The 19,481-nt window shown below is 31.3% G+C and overlaps 1 protein-coding gene across 4 annotated transcripts in view; it reads left to right on the top strand.

Moving 5' to 3' along the window:
* The window catches only part of LOC140447662 (actin-associated protein FAM107A), a 195,014-nt gene that overhangs the window by 113,680 nt on the left and 61,853 nt on the right, over window positions 1–19,481 (top strand). For all 4 annotated transcript variants that reach the window (XM_072540450.1, XM_072540452.1, XM_072540453.1 and 1 more), the window contains one exon: window positions 4,504–4,582. In XM_072540450.1, the coding sequence (XP_072396551.1) occupies window positions 4,504–4,582 (79 nt within the window). The remainder of the gene's footprint in view (window positions 1–4,503; window positions 4,583–19,481) is intronic.

Here is a 19,481-nt window from a genome sequence, read left to right as displayed (position 1 = left end):
GTAGCTAAAATTTTGAACAGAAATGTTTATTACCTTTTTTTGTGTAGAATGAACCGTTCTCCCAGAAACAACGCTTGAAGCGACCGACGATTTTCAATGTCAGTCACGCATATTAATCAATTTTAAATAAAATTTGTATCAACTTGACGGTAAAAAAAAATTCGATATCTTTTGATCAGATTGTCCTATCGGTAAAAATCAAAATGAGTTTTAAAGGTGAAGAATGCAGCTTTCGTATGTAATTTTTGTATTTTTCCGCAAATAAAGTCTTTATAGGTGTCATTTGTATGATTCTCATGAGATCAATTGATAAAATGAATTACTTTCATGGAACGGCCACTATGGAATTTTCATTGTTAGACCCTAATCTTCAAAAGCTATAGCATAAAATTCCTCTTTTGAGTTTTGGCAACAAATGGGAATCATTTTAAATACGCCTAAAAAATGCTGAAAACGGCTTCTTTTCGATTGCACAAGTACGTTTTTCGAAACTACAGAACTTCAGCTACAAATTTCACCCAATACCGTCTTCGTGGATGCATTTCCGGTCACATGCGATCGTTTGGAATATAAAAGTTTAAATTCTGCGTTTTTGGGCATATTTCAAATGCCTCATATTTGTTGCCAAAACTCAAAATCGAAATTTCATGTTATAGATTTTAAAAATCATGTTCTAGCTATGGAAATACCATTACAAACAGTCAATGTTATAAAGTGATAAATAAAGTGATAAGTGATAAAAATGGAAAATCATGCAACGTTTATTTATTTACCACCTTTATACAAACGGACTTCATTTATGGCAAAATACAAAAATTGTATACGAAAACAGCACTCTTCACCTTTAAAATCGCCGGTCGCTTCAAGTGTTGTTTCTGAGAGAATAGTTCATTCTACACAAAAAGTGTTAATAAACATATTTGTTTAAAATTATCTCAGCTACATTTTTTATTTGAATTTTTTTTTCTAGGGCGTACGGATTCAAATCGATTCCCTCCTCCCCCCTCCTACCTACGAGGGTTCGTTTGGGGGAAGCTTTTTTGTTGTCCCAAAATTAACATTTTCAGTAAAATTCCGGCTGCCACTTTCCGCGACGAACTGTTGAGGAATATGACACCATTTGATCGGACACGGCGATACATTATTTGATGCTATTATCTATAATACTAGAAGTTTTTTCCCATTCCTTTTCCTGTTCATCGAACATTTCTAGAATATTCTGTGTTGTCAGAAATAGAACGTTTCTCTTGTCGTGCCATTATCATACCACTACCTTAGTATTACTCTGTCTCTTCCTAATTCTCCCTTTTTGAGTTGTGCTTTTGTTACAGCAGATTATGTTTCCTTTTGGATGTGAGAGTTCCTACTAAATGAGTATTACGGTCGATTACACAAATTTACATTAGTGTAGAAATTATCAGTGCTCTTCCTAAGTTTAGTAGAGGTTTCTTAAATTCTACATAATACAAAAATACATTTTGATAAAAAAACTAAATATCTACGGAATTATAGGTATTTCTTTGAATTGGTTCCAATCTTACTTGAGGAATAGGAAACAACTAGTTAGAGCAAATGATACTGGCTCTAGTCACAAAAGCATTGTATGTGGAGTACCACAAGGTTCAGTACTGGGTCCTCTACTTTTCCTTATCTTTATAAATGACATGACTAACTTAAAAATCGATGGAAAAATTTTTCTTTATGCTGATGATACCAGTATTACCTGGAAGAACTCTAATATTGCAACTTTTCATGCAATTATAACTTCTGATCTAATTAAAATAAAAACCTGGTCTGACTCTAATTATTTACTCTCTTTTAACGTGTTTAAGACAGTAGCATTATCCTATAAAGGAGCCCTTAACCCTTGCTTCTTAATAACAGCCAGATCAGTATAATTGATTCTGTAAAATTTCTTGGTATTTTTATAGACAGCAACCTTAAATGGTCCCTTCATATCGATTTGTTAAGTAAGAAACTAGCCTCAGCCTGCTACGCAATAAGATCTGTTTCGAAGGAAATGAATTTTGCATCTTCCAAAATAACACACTTTTCTTTGTTCGAGTCTCATCTTTGATGTGGCCTTCCATTTTGGGGTTCTAGTACAGCTGCCCAATCTAATGTTATTTTTAAATTACAAAAAAGAGCAATACGGTATCTTTTTGGCCTCAGTAGATTAACACATTGTAAAAGGTACTTCAAAATTCACGGGATTTTAACTCTTCCCTCTCTATATATTCTAGAAACTGTTTGCTTAATTAGTGATTATTAATTTAGTGAAATTTTGCAATGGATTGTATATTTTATTATGTTTTATTCTGTGATATTGACGATTTATGTAATTTTAGTAAATTTTAATTGGTGTTATTATTTTTTTTTACTTTTCTAAGCTTTGTCCATAAAATTGTACAATTTTCAGTGACAATAAAGCATATTTATATTCTATTCTAATATACTACTTGAGTCTCCAAAGATGGAGTTGCTGTCACATTTTATTTTCCTGTCTAAATTTTTATATTGTACGTGCATCATTTATTACTACGCAGTTTAAACAATTTAATTCAGTATTTTTTGCGTTTTCCTGGAATACATTGCCGAAAAATGTAACCAGCCTCTAAACTGTATCATAGGTTAAATTTTTTTAAGTTTTTCATTAACTGTAGTAAGACTGTTATCAAAGAGTGTAAATTAGAGAGAAGGCTTTTCAAATCTAAGTTTTGGACATAACCACGTATTAACCAACGTCATTAGTATATAGAAGATTTTTACTAAAGTAATCTTTCAATTTAAGTTTATATTCTAATCCCATCCACCTTAGATATCCTAAAAATACTAGAATCTAATCAGAACCCATTTCTTTCAATAACGTTAGTAAAGAATTTTTTTTGTTTCATTGTCAATCCCATATAACATACTCTGCTCGGCCATTTATTCGATTCTTGAAGTATAATTGATAGTATTTCATCGTCGATAAACAGTCTGTTAAAGTCAAACGGATCGTTCCCTACTCCTTTTTGAATCAACTCCATGGAGAATCTCTCCGTAAAAGAAAATACCGGAAGATTATCTACAATAATTGCAGCTGATAAGAAAATACACTAGCAATATGACATGGTTGATTGTTACCACATTATTGTATGTTAGGTGAATAAAATAACTACTCATGATTGATTAAACTTTATATTCATATAACGTAAACACCAGATAAAATCATTGCATTTTTTGCGCCCATATCTGAACACACAGTTTGTGTTAACGTGTATAGAATATTTAACAAGTTTCCAAAGTTTTTATGAAAATATGCCTAAAAACAAAGTAAGAGATTACAATCTTTTGTATTTTAAAAACGGCTTCTGATCTGAAAATTTTACAATTATATTATTTTATTCTAAAGTAAATTATTACAAAAAAATATCGTTTAGTACAACGATAGGATCAAGTTAACGTCATTACTGAGTACTCATTCCTTGAAGCTTCACACCAAGCACAACAGAGTCAATTGTTTCGGATGCTTTCCTCATATTCATAAAAAAATTAAGGTTTAACGAGAAAAATAATAAATCTTATTGTTTGGTTTAAAATTCCCTTTGATTTATATAATAATTACATAACAGGATTAGTAATTGAAAAAAAGAACAATATAATCAGAATTGATTTCACTATTGTATTGATTGCAGTGAGAATACTTTCAAATCGTAGGTAATTATAACGATGTTATCTAATATCCAATTCAAGACATGTATATTCCTAAGTAACTGTTACTTAGTAAAATATAATATATGCAAATAAACTTAATGCACTTTGTTTTCCTAGTACGGCGTCTATTATAAAGGATTATATTGCAGAATTTAATGGAGGAAAAGTAGACAATAGTTGCAAGTGGTCGTAAACTTATTTCCTTGTATTTATAGGCATAGTGCATGAGATGACTTTAGAAAAATTTTTAATATTCTTCATTAATTGTTTTCTTTCTTTGTTTCTGAATTTAAATAAACTAATAAATATCTTATCTTTTTTGAGCTTCCTGTTCAGGTTGTAAATAATGATGTGTCTGAAGTTTTCTTGGTATAAATAATTCATATAAGGTTTTCAGATATATTTCTAGTCTATATATCTATCTATTTATTTATCTATCAATCTTGCCTTATTCTGTCCATTTTTGGACATATTTGGTATAAGGATGTTGGATATTCATCGTGTTTCAGCATGTTTTGAAGTGCATCATTTCATCTCCTCTGCGATTTTTTCTTCCTCTGTTGTATCTATGCTATGCTATGACATCTATGCAACATACTACACTACCTCTAAATATCAAATTCGTATTTTATAATATAAAAATGTTTCTTGTACTCGAATCAATAATTAATTTAGAAACCGAGCTTCTTCTTTAAATCCATTAATATCGCATCATGGTTTTCTATTTTTATCTTTTCTTCAAATATAAAAGAACCTTAATTGTGTTGCTAATTAATAACGATGACCGACATATTATTTTCTTTTCAGGATTTGACAAAAGACGAACTCGACATCAAGGCAAACAGCATTGATCATCTGAGAACCAAATTGGAAAGTCATGATATTGGTAAGTTTTTTTTAATAAATTTTACTTAAATATATTTAAGGTGTATATATTTTTTTAAAGGGTTTTGGCCTTGTATACACTGATAGATATGCTTTAGTGTAGCTAATCATAATTTCCAACTACTCAGTATTAATTTTTATCTTGTTTGTTTCGATCGTAAGTTTTTGTTTTACAAGAAATAATTACATTAATTAAATTAATGGCGTTGAAGTATCAAATGATAATTAAAGTAATGATGTTATATGATGATATTAGTGTATACTAATAATAATGAACATGTGCGAGCTTTTCGCAAGTATTTTAAACTCATAATATAATTAAGTTGAGCCATATAAATTACCCGGTCCGGACGGGATTTATCCAATATTTCTACTGAAAGGAAATGACATGTACACAAAATTATGACACTAAATGCTAGCTAAGGACTAAAGGATGTTCCAAAAGCATAGAGGCTAATAAGGGCGGCTTTTATACCCAAACCTGGTAAAACCGGACAGGAAAAAGTCAAGTCCATTCCACTGATACATGAGTTTATAGGTAGACTTAGCAACGACACATATTATGTCCTGCGCTATGCGGATGCTCTGGTCATCTTAGCACAGCAAATTTGCAACGTGAATAGTACACATCTAAATCTGGTGAATGAAATAAAGTATCTTGAGGTAATACTCAACTCAAGGATTACTTAGAATTAGAAGTTAGAACAAAAATCTATAGAACGGTGACTACTTTAATGGTAGCCAGAAGCACACATGGAAAAATGTGGAGTATCATCTTTTTTTTTGTATTTTGACAACAGTTACCAATGTGAAAGCTGAAATATTAAATAATCCTTTAACTTACTTCAATTAAATTATTTCCGAAAATATTACAAAACTGACATATTGTTACAAATAAAATAGCTTTCAACTATTTTACGACGTTTACTTTCTTATTTTTCCAATGTAGTCAACACGCACGTAACATATACTGAATTTAACGTAACATATACATAAATAAAAACAAGAAACACTATTACAAGTACAAGAATTACGTAATGGTATTTTAGATCTAATCTAAGATTTAAATATCCTTATTGCAACATTTGACCATATATTATTGTTAACAACTATTTTTGTTGTTTATGACATACTTACAATAAAATATAACTGTAAGTACCGGTAAATAAGAACACTCAAATGAAAACGTGACAAATTCATCAAAAGCTTTTAAAGGAACAGGAAAAAAATATAAATTTAATATAACAGAAAGTTTGTACAATGGTATCGAAAAAATACAGTGCTCGACAAAGCTGGTGGGACACTTTTTTGACGAGCTATAACTTTTGTAAGAAAGATGATGTGCTGCTTCTTCTTATTTGCGTGAAACTTGGTTCAGATGAATTAAATAATGATTATCTGATACTCCAAATAGTTTTTTTAACACTTAATGGTGAAAAATATTCCTTATTCTGAACTACAAAAAAGTTTGTAAACAGTGAAATTTGGTTAGCATGAATTGAATAATGATTTTTTACTACTTATTACTAAAATTTTTATCTTACTATTATTAAATTCAAGAAAACCAAAGTAAAAACACAATTTTCAATTTTTCACCAAAAACCAAAAAAATATTGTCATTATTGTCAACGATTTAATACACAAAATTAAACTATTTATGATAAATTGGTGCAGAACGTGGAGTGTCTTTAGATTTTCGAAAAATACTGGCGAACTGCTCCAAAACGAAAAGATACTTACACAAGTAAACACATCATCAGATGTTACAACGTTTAGCTGTTTAGATTTCTCAATTTTTTCCAAAAATATTTATGGGTTTTTAACCATAACTTTTTATTTTTTGCTTAGAAAGTTCTGTAAAAAATCATTTTGTAGGTTTTTACAAGAGCTACAACGCTGTTAACATTAAATCATTTTAAAACCTTCATTTTCAAAAGGGCCCTTTTGAAAGGGTTAGTAAATGTAGTTTTTGCATGTTAGTACAAGTTTTAATTGTCAATATCTCACTCAATTTTTGCCGTACAAAAAATTTTCTCATATCAAACTCTTGGAAATTAAAAAAACTACAATTATATATATAATTTTTTTTTCGTATCTCTAATGCTAAACTTTCTATTTTGAAGAAAAGTGCATTTTTTACTAAACTATAATCATTATATATCAACTAATCATTATAAGTTGGTCAAACTTCTATTAGAGTGTATTAATAATACATAAATAAAGAAGACTGAACAATTGCAACGACTAATTTTAATTAGGGTGGTAATTAGGGGGTTGTTTCCGTTCACTTCCTCGCTGAAAAAAATAGGGACTAACTTTCTTTTCATTATGTCACTCGATTTTTGTGCTAGAGACTTGTTTTTAAAGATAGGTCTTTTTAAATACTATTAGTTTCTCTAGGTTATCCTCGAAAAATGCATAGTTTTCCCGTCATTTGACTTTGAAACTCCAAAATTTATCATTCGGCGAAGAAGAGCCTAACTATAATAAAATATAGCTCGGTTAATATTAGTGTTAAAACAAAATTTTCTTTATTTTTTTTATTATACAGGCAATTCCAGTTAGTATTTTGATCAGTAAGACTTCATTTATTCTTGAGAATTTTAATTAGCTGGTATTATAATAGGAAGTATTTGGTTGTGATTATATATAAAATGCAGTGTGGTTCCAGGCTTATACCTGATAAACGTTTAAAAATATAGGCATTATCGGTTAATAGGAAAGTAATTATAAGCAATGTTTATAATTTCTTAAGAATGGAACAGCCTTCGGTTTCCGTTGACGATACTATTGAAAAGACAAGTAATCTTATACGAATGTAAACCTTTTTTAATGTTGCTAGAAAGGTCACCAGGTAGATAGATAGATAAGATAAAATTACCATAGATAAGAAGAAAAAGATAGAAAATTGGCCCCACTTAACTTTTTGTAAATAAAAGGAGAAAAATGTAAAAGATAGTGAAGTTTATTGATTAGTTGTTGTCAACACACTCTATAAATAAATAACAACCATGTTCGGTGGAAATAGTCCACACACCTATCTAAGACTGATACTGCCTGATCTTTCTTTCTGGTCGAAGTATAGCTAACAAATTATTTATCCAAAAATTACTGCTCCATGGCAAACAGAATCCCTGGAACGGCAAATCTGAAACATAAAATTCATTCATTTCGCATTCATTAAAATTCATTTGATAATAATTTTTTTCCGAAAAAATTTTCTAATTTCTTTTTCCTCAATTTGTCATAGATCACAAAATAAAGATAATTGTTATTTCGTAACAGGTGTAGGTTTATGGAAAAATACTATACAATATAATATTTGATGTTTTATTATGCTTCCGCAAATATACATTTTAACTAATTATTTTACTCATACGTATAAACAGTTAACAGCTTTCTTAGTAGAAATCTATTTTCAGATGCAGTCGTTAATTATCGAGGCATTGACATTATGGGCGATGAAAATTAAAAAGGTTTGATGTAAGACTGATAAATGAATCCGTTAGTAGAGTACGGATTTTTTGTTAAAATATACATTTATTAAAAGAGATAAACAAAATAGTGATACAAAATAATAAAATACTTTTTAATAAAAAATCAAGAATTAGATTTTAAAACTTTCTCGAATAAATTAAGAACTTGAGTCTAATGTATGTCTCCAAACTGATCTCTGTATGCTTTCGTGAATTGTTGTAAGACTACTTAAAAAAGAACTAATTTTGGGGCAATATGTAATAACAGTTGCAGATATAATTGGGATAGATAATAACGTAACTAAAGAATATCAAGTAATAGATTACAAGAAATTAAATAATGATCTAGAAAACTATCACTGTAAAGGATATAATGATTTGAAAAATGTGAACGCCCAATTTAACTTATTGTGTAAAATTCTTAGTGAACTTATAGAGAGGAACAGCTATATTAGAAAATGCAAAAAACGCGAATTAATGCGTCAATCTTGGATAACAACTGGATTGGTGAAATCTATAAATACCAAAAACTTACTCTATCAGAAATACGTCAAAGATCCAGATAATATAAATAAAAAAACTATCTTAATTACAGAAATCAGCTCAATAAATTATTAAAAAGCGCCAAAAGAGATTATTTCAGAAATCAGATTTTGAAAAACAAAAATGTATCTAAAAATTAGAAATAATTACAGAAAATGAAACTAGTATTAAAGACAATACAACTATCTCAAATACTTTTGTTTGTTATTTCACAGAAATTGGAGAAATATGGTGTCAATATATTTCACACGGGTCTCAGAAAGTGAAATAGAAAGCATTATACACAACTTAAAGAATAAGAAGTCTTCGGGAATTGACAAAATCACCTCTCAAACAATAATAAATATAAATGGACAAATCAAAAATCATTATTTGAATTAATAAATCTAATATTTGAAACAGGGGAGTGTCCGGATAAGTTTAAACAAACTGTTATAACTCCTATCTTTAAAAAGGGTGATAAGCGTAGTTTATCTAGCTATAGACCTATTTCACTAATAACTTCTCTAGCTAAAATATTTGAAAAGTCATTTAAAACCCGACTAACTACTTTTTTCAACAAACATGACATTATATTATCTTCAAAATTTGGTTTTCGCAAAGTTATTTCGACAAGTGATGCAATTACAGAACTTATTAATAACATATATGATAGAGTTGACAAACATAAACCTACTGCCTGTGTATTTCTAGACTTAGCGAATGCATTTGATACGGCCAGCCATCCGCAACTGCTAGAAGCATTGGAAACGTGTGGAGTACGCGGAATTTCACATAATTTAATTCAAAGTTATTTATACAAAAGACAACAAATTGTGAAGGTAAATAACACTTACAATGATCAGCTCATCCTACAATATGATGTACCCCAAGGACAGTTTTAGGTCCACTATTATTTAACGTACATGTAAATAACTTATATAACATAAACACCGAAGGAAAACTAATCAGTTTTGCCGATGACACTGCTATTTTGTATCATCATCATCATCTTTGGCTCGACAATCCTCTGTGGATCTTGGCCTGCTCTAAGATTCGTCGCCATTTTGTTCGGTTTCTGTCAACATGTTGCCATCTTCTGATTTTTAATATCCGTAAGTCGGTTTCAACTCCATCTAACCACCTAATTCGCGGTCGGACTTTGCTTCTTCTTCCTACAGGTGTTCCTGTGGTTAGCTTTTTAGCAATCGTATTTTCTGGCATTCGTATTATGTGTCCAGCCCATCTAAGTCGCTGTGTTTTAATGAACGTTATGCCATCTGGCTCATCAAAGAGCTGATACAATTCAAAATTATATCTTCTGCGCCACTGCCCTTGGTCGTTTATAGCTCCAAATATTTTGCGGAGTATTTTACGCTCAAATATTCCCAAAAGTCTTTCATCTTTCTGCGTTAGAGTCCACGTTTCTGCTCCATATGTGAGGACCGGCCTCAGCAATGTTTTGTATATAATAATTTTAGTTCTTTGAATATTTCTTGAGTGGAAATGCTTTTGGAGTCCATAGTATGCCCTATTTGTAAGATTTATTCGTCTTTTGATTTCTTCGCTTGTTTTATTGGTAGCCGTCAATAGCGACCCAAGGTATGTGAAGTTGTCAACACGTCCAAAGGTATGACTTCCAAAGACTGTTTCTCGTTCCTCATTTGCTATCGGATCCTTTGTAACCAACATACTCTTGGTTTTGTCTTCGTTGATGACTAGACCGACCTGTTTCGCCGCTGTTTCCAATTCTAGGAGATATTGCTCAACATCCCGCTTGCTACGCCCTATTATGTCAATGTCATCAGCATATGCTAAGACTTGTATCGATCTATTGTAAATAGTACCGCCGTCCCTACTGCTATTTTGTATAGTGCAGACAAATGGAAAGATTTAAAAAATAAAATTGAAGTAGATATGTTTAAGATAGTTCAATGGTTCAATTATAAAGGATTGAAAATTAACTTTGAAAAAACGATTGTTATTCCATTTTGTAGTAACAAAGTATCACTACCTTCATTTAATCATATAAACATTAACTGCATGGAAAGTAACATAACCATAAAAACAACCTCTAATATAAAATATCTGAGCATAACTGTAGACTCACATCTAAGATGGGATAAGCATATGAATGAACTAGCAAAATGCTTGAGAGCTTTAGTTCCAAAATTCAAATATATATAAAATCAATAAATGACGTAAAATATTTAAAAATATTATATCGCTCTCTTGTTAAGTCCAGAATTAGATACGGAATACTTGGTTGGGGTGATGTATTAAAAACATACTTAAAAAAAGTTGATATTTTACAAAAGCGGATACTAAAAATAATATATGTATAAACAACGTACTTACTCAAGTCATCTTCTATTTATTGAAGCCAAAGTAATGGATACAAGACAACTATATATGTATTCCATGTTAGTTAACATATATAACAGAAAACATATACTTCATAAACTATGCCACCCCTATGAAATCCGCAATAAAACCAATAAAGATTTAAACCTGGAAGTAGCAAAAAAGATTAGGTCAAAGGTTCCTCTTTATCAAGCTCCAAGAATATTCAATGCCTTAACTGATAAATATAAAATATACCTAACTACTCTCAATTCACTGGTAATGATAAAATCAATACTTAAAAAATGTATTCTCAATTTGGATCGCGGCTATATGCAAAATTTAATGGATTAAACAACCAATAGTTTAGTTATAGTAATTTAGTATAGTCATAGTAATAGTTTAGTAATAATTTTGCTTACCTGAAAGTCATAAAATCAAAATAATTATAATATTCATCATCAAAATATAAAAATACGTTATACAAACTGAAATATAAATTTATTGTATAATTAGAATTAATTAATTATTTCTATGTAGCTTTATTATTAGATTGTTAATGTATCAAATACACAATGCACACACTACGCCCGTGCTCGACCATTTTTTGTTTTAACGGGTAGTACAACTACCTAACAACTAACCATAAGAAGCATCTGAAACGGTTACTGCGTATATTTTACATCCACAGATCTTTTAGTTTCTTGTAATCTGTTGATCACTGATATATTTCAGCTTTATTACATGTTTTTTTTTCTCTGATTTCTCCGAATCCATCAGGTGTCCATGTGTCACCCGCGTGTGACCAATTCTTAGTCTTCGAACGATTAATTTGTCTCTTCTACTTAAGTTAGGTAGCTGAAAGGTTTCGATGGTAGGTTGTATTTTATGTAATTTCGAGGTTGAATTCTTCCATTGGTTTTGCCAGGACTTTTTAGTTTGGGATCTAAAAAGTAGTTTTAGATCTTATGCTAGTTGAACAGATTTGATGTCTGATTTGGTTGTAATTGCTTCTTCTGCAGCAGGATCAGCAGTCTCATTATCTAAAATGCCAACGTGTGAAGGAATCCAGATTAATGTCGTGTTTGTTCCAGAAGATTTGAGACAGTTTGTTGCTTCATGTATGGAATGAACTAATGGATGTTCGGAATAAATATTTTTAATCGAGTCGATGGAGGACATCGAATCTGTACATATTGCAGTGTTCTTGGCTTTAGTTTGGTTACATAAGCCTTTTAATGCTTGTAGGATGGCGTACAGCTCTCCTGTATGGATAGAGGTGGATTGTGGAAGGCAGAACTTCTGAATGATACTATTTGAAGTTGTTACAGAATATCCGACACCTGTCTCAGTTTTAGATGCATTTGTGTAGAGAATCTCGTCATATGAGTTTGTGTTGACCAGCTCTAGGAAAGATTGAGTCAGAATTTGGCTATTGGTTTCATTTTTCTGATAATTATTAAGCGAAAGGTTAATTTTTGGTATGTTATCAATCCATGGAGGTGTTGATGACAGTATATGAGTATCTGTTATTGAAAAATCAACAGGTCGTGAAAGGGGAAGTAAAATTTGAGTCTGGTATTTATTATCGGTCTCACAGTTATAGGGCTGGTACATTAGCTTATATATAGGGTTGTTTTGATTCGAAGACACTCTACCAAAGTATGTTAGAAGAAGTTGTTGCCTGCGAAGCGAAAAGGGAAGTTCACCTGTTTCACACCGAAGACTTTCGGCGGGACTGCATCTGAAAGCTCCGAAACATATTCGTAATGCGGTATTCTGAATAATGTCAAGAGTCCCTAACTAAGTCTTTGATGCTGACATGTATACAAAGCATTTATAATCCAGTCGAGAGTAAATGAGAGATCTGTATACCTTAATTAGGATATCTTCATCAGCTCCCCAGTGATGGTTTGCTAGAGATTTCAATAGATTTAATCTTACCAAGCAATAACCTTTGAAGTTTTTAATATGTGATTTTCATATTAGTCGACTATCAAAAATTACATCCAGTATCTTGTGTTCATTAGCTACTGTGTATAAAATCAGGTCGTCAGCATATAAGTTGTACTTCTGTGGGTTGTGAATATTCTTGCAAATATCATTAATAGTTATTATAAATAAAGTGGAGCTTAGAACTGATCCTTGGGGTACCCCATTTTCCTGAACGTAGGTTGAGGAAGCTTTTCCGTTAACTAATACTTTGAAGCGGCAATTTGAAAGAAGCTGTTCGATAAAAGATAATGTGTTTCCCGTAATATTGTATTCTTTTAATTTGGTCAATACATTAGAACGTAATAGAGTGTCGAAGGCGCTCTCGATGTCAAATGATGTTGCATGTTGCTATTAAATCTTGCTTATTTTGAAAGGAGGGTGTGATCTCTGTTTGTAACATTACTAAGTTGTCAGCCGTGCTTCGTGATGGACGGAATCCGGATTGAGCTGAGTCTAAAATTATGTGTTTTTCTAGATACCACATAAGTCTTTTGTTTATTAGTTTTTCTAGCAGCTCACACAAGGTGCATGTCAGTGAAATAGGACGGTAGGAATTTGGATTATTCGGGGATTTGTCCTTTTTCTTGATTGGTATAACGATAGATTTCCTCCATAATATTGGAAATTTCTGAATGGTCCATATTATGTTGTACAGTATAAGCAATTTTTTTGTTTATACTGTACAAGATTTTTGAGGAATATGAAGGGGATGTTATCCGAACCTGTAGCTGAATTCTTGCAAGTTGGAATTAAGAGTTCCTGTAGTGTACCTAAATGGAGTGTTTAAGACAGTAGAGTCAAATTTGTGAGATTGGGAAGGATATTATACAGGGGGATTTGTTTCTTTGAGTACATTCTTGTTTTTAAATCGTTGATAGAAATTTTCGGCGATTACATTGACGATTTGTTGATCATCGGTTACTAAATTACTTTTATGTAAAAGAACTGAAATTCTTGTGTGCGTATTTTTCCCCTGCATTTAATTAATTTTCTTCCAAACTTGAGAAGGGACAGTATTATAAGTTAGAGTGGAAATGTGGGTTTTCCATTAGAGTTTCTTACTTTGTTTTAAGATATACTTCGCCTTGGCTCTAAGTTTTTTAAAACAAATCAAGTTTTCGTCACTTTTGTTTCGGCGGTACTTATGAAGAGCAGTTTTGTATTCTTTTACAGCAGTTGCACAACGTTCATTCCACCAAGGTGTTAATTTTCTTGTGGAATTTATTATACTTTTTCCTACGTAAATGTCAGCAGTGGATATAATGCATTTGTTAAAATTATCTACATCATTACCTATATTTCCAGAGAAGAAAATTTAAAATCCACAAGGAAACAAAGTTCCTGTATTTGGCTGTATACCATATATTAAAAAATTTTTGAATAAAATCCTTTATTAAAAGGTATATAAAAAACCCAGTTGGGCTATGTTGCATTGACAAAACGTTTTCGGAATAAATATTCCATCATCAGTGTCTAGTTAATACATGGATGTAGCCACTAAATATGTGGGTAAAAACCCTTTAAAAATTATTAAATAAGATTTGATTTACATTATGTCTAATTTACAGTTAAGATGTTAAAGTTACCGTTGGATTGGTAACATGGCGACATATGACTCTACATTAGTTGCGAGTCCTGAGGACAGGGCTCGCAACTAATGTAGAGTCATATGTCGCCATGTTACCAATCCAACGGTAACTTTAACATCTTAACTGTAAATTAGACATAATGTAAATCAAATCTTATTTAATAATTTTTAAAGGGTTTTTACCCACATATTTAGTGGCTACATCCATGTATTAACTAGACACTGATGATGGAATATTTATTCCGAAAACGTTTTGTCAATGCAACATAGCCCAACTGGGTTTTTTATATACCTTTTTATAAAGGATTTTATTCAAAATTTTTTAGAAGAAAATTTGTTCCATTTGCCGGTCTACTTCAGTTCTGAAACTTGCCCAGTCAGCATTAGAAATCTTCCACTTTATTACTGTTCCTGGTGATTTTTCTTCATTATTGGTTATAAGGATGGAAAAATGGTTACTATCATATAGATCATCTAAAACATTCCATGTTAGAGAAGGATATATTTTGGATTCACATAGACTTAGGTCAATCGCGGAGAAACTTACCTTACTGTTGAAATATTGATATGAGTGTTGGAACCATTATTTAGAAAACAAGTGTCGGTAATGTTTAGTACGTTCTCTACAACTTTTCCCCTGCCGTACGTGGTCTGTGAACCCCATGCAATATTGTAGGCATTGAAGTCTCCGACAATTACAAATGGTGCTGGAAGTTGAAAGATTAAGTCTACCAGTTCAGCTTTAGTAGGATTGTAACTTGGTGGGATATATATATATATATATATATATATATATATATATATATATATATATATATATATATATATATATATATATATACTGCAAATAGTTATTATTTTAGGGCACCATATTGTTACTGCGATTGCTTCTAGGTTTGGAACTAAAGAACAAATGTGTTGAATAGACGTCTTTTTCGACAAAAATTGAGGTTCCTCCACTTTCTCTGAGGCATTCTGTTCTTACGTGTTGATATTCTTCATAACCCTTAAGATCAATATTATGATTTTGTTTGAAATTGGTTTCTTGTACGCATATTATATTTGGATTGGTGTCTCTGATAAGTTGTTGGATTCTTTCTAAGCGGCAAAAGAATACGTCACAATTCGATTGAATAAGTGTGAAAGTTGCTAGTGATTGGATTTTTCAGAATATTGTGAATGTTCGGTTGGGTCATCATCGTCCGAAGTATCAACAGAAGTAATGTGTTAGGCTTCTATTGTGAGGTTACTACTTGACGGGGCGTTCTCAAGAAAGGCTATGAGATAATCTTGTGGCGTAGAAAAGCTTTGAGGTTGTTGGTATAAAGATCTTTGATTATTTGCTTTGATGCATCTGATATTTTGGATTTATCTGTGGGATCAATTTTTGACTTCTTCTTAATGTGTTTTGTGCTTTTTTCTATTAAGTCTTTAAGAGGAGGCATTAGTGATGAGGTTTCAAGATGAAGATTAGGTATTAGTTGGTCAAGATGAGCAAGGTTGGTCAAGACGAGCATTAGTCAAGATGAGGATTAGATATTACATGTTTTTTAAAGTCTGAATTTTTTCCTTTTTTAATCTCTTCCATTGATTTTTTTTTATATTTAAGGGTTATGTGTAACATAAGTACTCGGTGTAGCATTTAGCTTAATATCATTATCAAATTATACTTTTAAAATTAATTCTTTGTAATAATTAAGTTTTCAACGGTAACGTCGTCCAAATGTGCACCTCCAAAATACAAAATACAATTTAAAATCTCAATATTATAATCTTTATGTATCAGTAAATTTTTGAATTTAATTAATTGGAAATTAGATAGCCAAAACAACTCTAATGGTTTATTTAGCACTTACTGATATTTAAAAAAACCTGAATTTCATTTTGAATGTCTTTTTACAGTATTGTAACATTAGCAATTCAATTATGCCGTTAAAATATAGAAGATTATCTTCCTTTCCTCAGACTGATTATTATTCTGATGAAGTATATAGTTGTCAATCAAATAATTATGTACACCTGTGTTTATGATAAATCTTGAAGGTATTTAGTATTCTTTCGATTTTAGAAATGTGATTCTCATAGATAGTTGGAATTCCATGTTACAGAGCGGTATTAGTCCAGTCGTCAGAGAGTTGACCCCTAAAAAGCATACGAACCAGCTGAATTTTGCAGAGAATATTAATTTTAGGACCCCAAAAAATACGCAAAAAAGTTTACCACTTTTACTCCCGAGCTTTCGCCTAAAACACCCTTCGCAGGGGGGTAAAAACGCAAACAAATCGATTTACCAAGAATCTGTATACCGTAGAAAAAAATGTTTTAAATAAAAAATGTAGCTGAAATAATTTCAAACAAAAATGTTTATAAGCATTTTTTATGTAGAATGAACCGTTCTCTTAGAAACAACGCTTGAAGCGACCGTCTATTTTGCATTTCAGTTACGCGCGTGAAATCAATGTTCAATAAAATTTGTATCAGCTCGACGGTAAAAATTTGATAACTTTTGATTCGATTGACTTACAGGCAAAAATTATGATGCGTTTTAAAGGTAAAGAGGTCAGCTTTTGTATGCAGTTTCTGTATTTTGCTGCAAATAAACTCAGATTTTATACGTGTTAAATAAATAAACGTGGCGCGATTTTTGCCATTTTTTATGATTCTCGTAAGATCAATAAAATTGATAACTTTCATTGACCAGTTGTAAAAAAATTTCAATTTTTAGACGTCAATCTTTAAAACCTATGACATGAAATTTCAAATTTTGAGTTGTGGTAACAAATATGAGGCATTTGAAATATGAATAAAAAACGCAGAATTTAATGGTTTACATTAAAAAAGATCACACGTCACGGCAAATGCATTTAAGAAGACGGTTTTGGGTGTAGTTTATTGAAGAAGTTTTATTCTTTTGAAAAACGTACTATAATAGTTTTATTAAAAAAAAAAGTTTTAAATGTTTTAGATTGTTTGTTGTGTGAAAGTTTAAATCCGGCGTTTTTTAAGCATATTTCAAATGCCTCACATTTTTTGCCAAAAGTTAAAACTAAAATTTCATGTTATAGGTTTTTAAGGTTAGGCTCTAGTAATTGAAACTTGATAGTGGCTAGTCAATAAAAGGGATATATTATATTGATCTCACGAGAATCATAAAAAATGCAAAAATCGGGCCACGTTTATTTATTTAACACCTATATAAAATCTGATTTTATTTTCAATAAAATACAAAAAACTGCATACGAAATCTGAACTCTTTACCTTTAAAACGCATCTTGACTTTTGTCGGTAGGTCACTTGAATCAAAAGTTATTGAATTTTTACCGTCGAGCTGATGCAAATTTTATTGAACATTGATGTGGCACGCGTAATTGATATGTAAAATCGACGGTTGTTTCAAGCGTTGTTTCTAAGAGAACGGTTCATTCTACACAAAAAATGGTTATAAACATTTTTATTTCAAATTATCTCAGCTACATTTTTTATTTGTAACATTTTTTTCTACGGAGTATAGATTCTTGGTAAATCGATTTTTTCGTGTTTTTACCCCCCTGCGACGGGTGTTAAAAGTGCGGGGGTAAAATTAGTAAACTTTTTTGCATATTTTTGGCGACTCAAAATAATACGCTCAGCAAAATTCAGCTTGTTCGTATGGTTTTTAGAGGTTCAGTGGTATTTTCGTCTCTGACGACTGGAGTATATTGGAAAGTATACTATTTTTACATATAACGAATAATAAAGTTAATAATATAAAATATGTCACAATAAAACAGCTATAACCTATTGTATGTTCTTCCATGTATATACCTATTATATGTTCTTCCATGTATATACTATATAGTGGTTTGTCTTTTCTGTTATCCAAAGTAGATGGCAGTAGTGTGCCCACTCCATAAAGTGGAAAATTGGGTTAAGAATCCTCTTTTTTTCTCTCCGAGTCTATCTTCGATTACTACCACTACCTGATGATACTAAGTACAGGCCGAGCTATATAGCTTGGAAGAAGAACAGAGTGCTTGAGTAACAAAAGACAGCTTTCCGTGCATTCTGATACGTAATACGCCGTTTTCTGTAAAATTAGTTACGGAATCTTAATTCTGATAGGTATCAAAAATGCTACATCGTGTACGATGTCCGAAAATAGTAAAAGGAACTTTTTCTTTTTAGAAGGCAAGCAAACGGGTGATTACAACCTTCTGTTCTCTGCGCAAATACTCTTAGAGCTTCATAAAATTGACTTCAGAGTAATCACAGTTGTTCTAACTGTAGATTTCTCACTGAGAGATCATATCTCTAAAATTGACGACGTGGACAGATGCAGATTCTACCAGAATACTTGAAAAAAGTAGATCCGAAACTTGGTAGTGTGAAAAGTGGAACTTAGAATAAAAGTGTAACAGAAAGATCTGGAAACAATAATAGACCGTCGGATTTCAAAAGAATTTCAGCCACGATTTTATCCCTTGTATCTTTGAGAGTACCGAAAGATAAAATTAAGAAGAGTAAAATATGTGAAAACTGTGGGGTTTCCTAGGGAAATCTGCGTGAAAATGGAATTTTCTTTTGTACAGATAATCGTATGTGCCGCGACTATTTTCCCCCTTATGCCATTTAATGAATCGATAGAGGGGTATTGATTCTATTTTGTATCTAAACCTAAGAAACCTAATATTTAAACATAGAATGTAACTGTCCGTGATTTTGTCCTTCATGTCACTTGAAAATTTGTTAGTTTTTACGATAGGGAACCTGCAAAAAATGCGTAACGGCAGGTCGTGAGAACGAAAAATTTTAACTTGAAAAAGTTGTGGAAACTGAGGAAAATTCGATTTTCAGAAAAACGACCACGGAAAACGATCAACTTTAAATTTTATTTTCTGTTTGCTTATCTCATTTGGCATTTTCAGTACATAAAAAGGCATAATCGTAGTTGAACTTCGTATTGAAATCCGACTATGGTCTAACCTCATAAAATCAGA

The sequence above is a fragment of the Diabrotica undecimpunctata genome, chromosome 8, assembly GCF_040954645.1.
Source record: "Diabrotica undecimpunctata isolate CICGRU chromosome 8, icDiaUnde3, whole genome shotgun sequence".
Classification (NCBI taxonomy): Eukaryota; Metazoa; Arthropoda; class Insecta; order Coleoptera; family Chrysomelidae; genus Diabrotica; species Diabrotica undecimpunctata.
The sequence above is the reverse complement of the archived record's forward strand: the minus strand, read 5'-3'. Positions and strand labels throughout refer to the sequence as shown.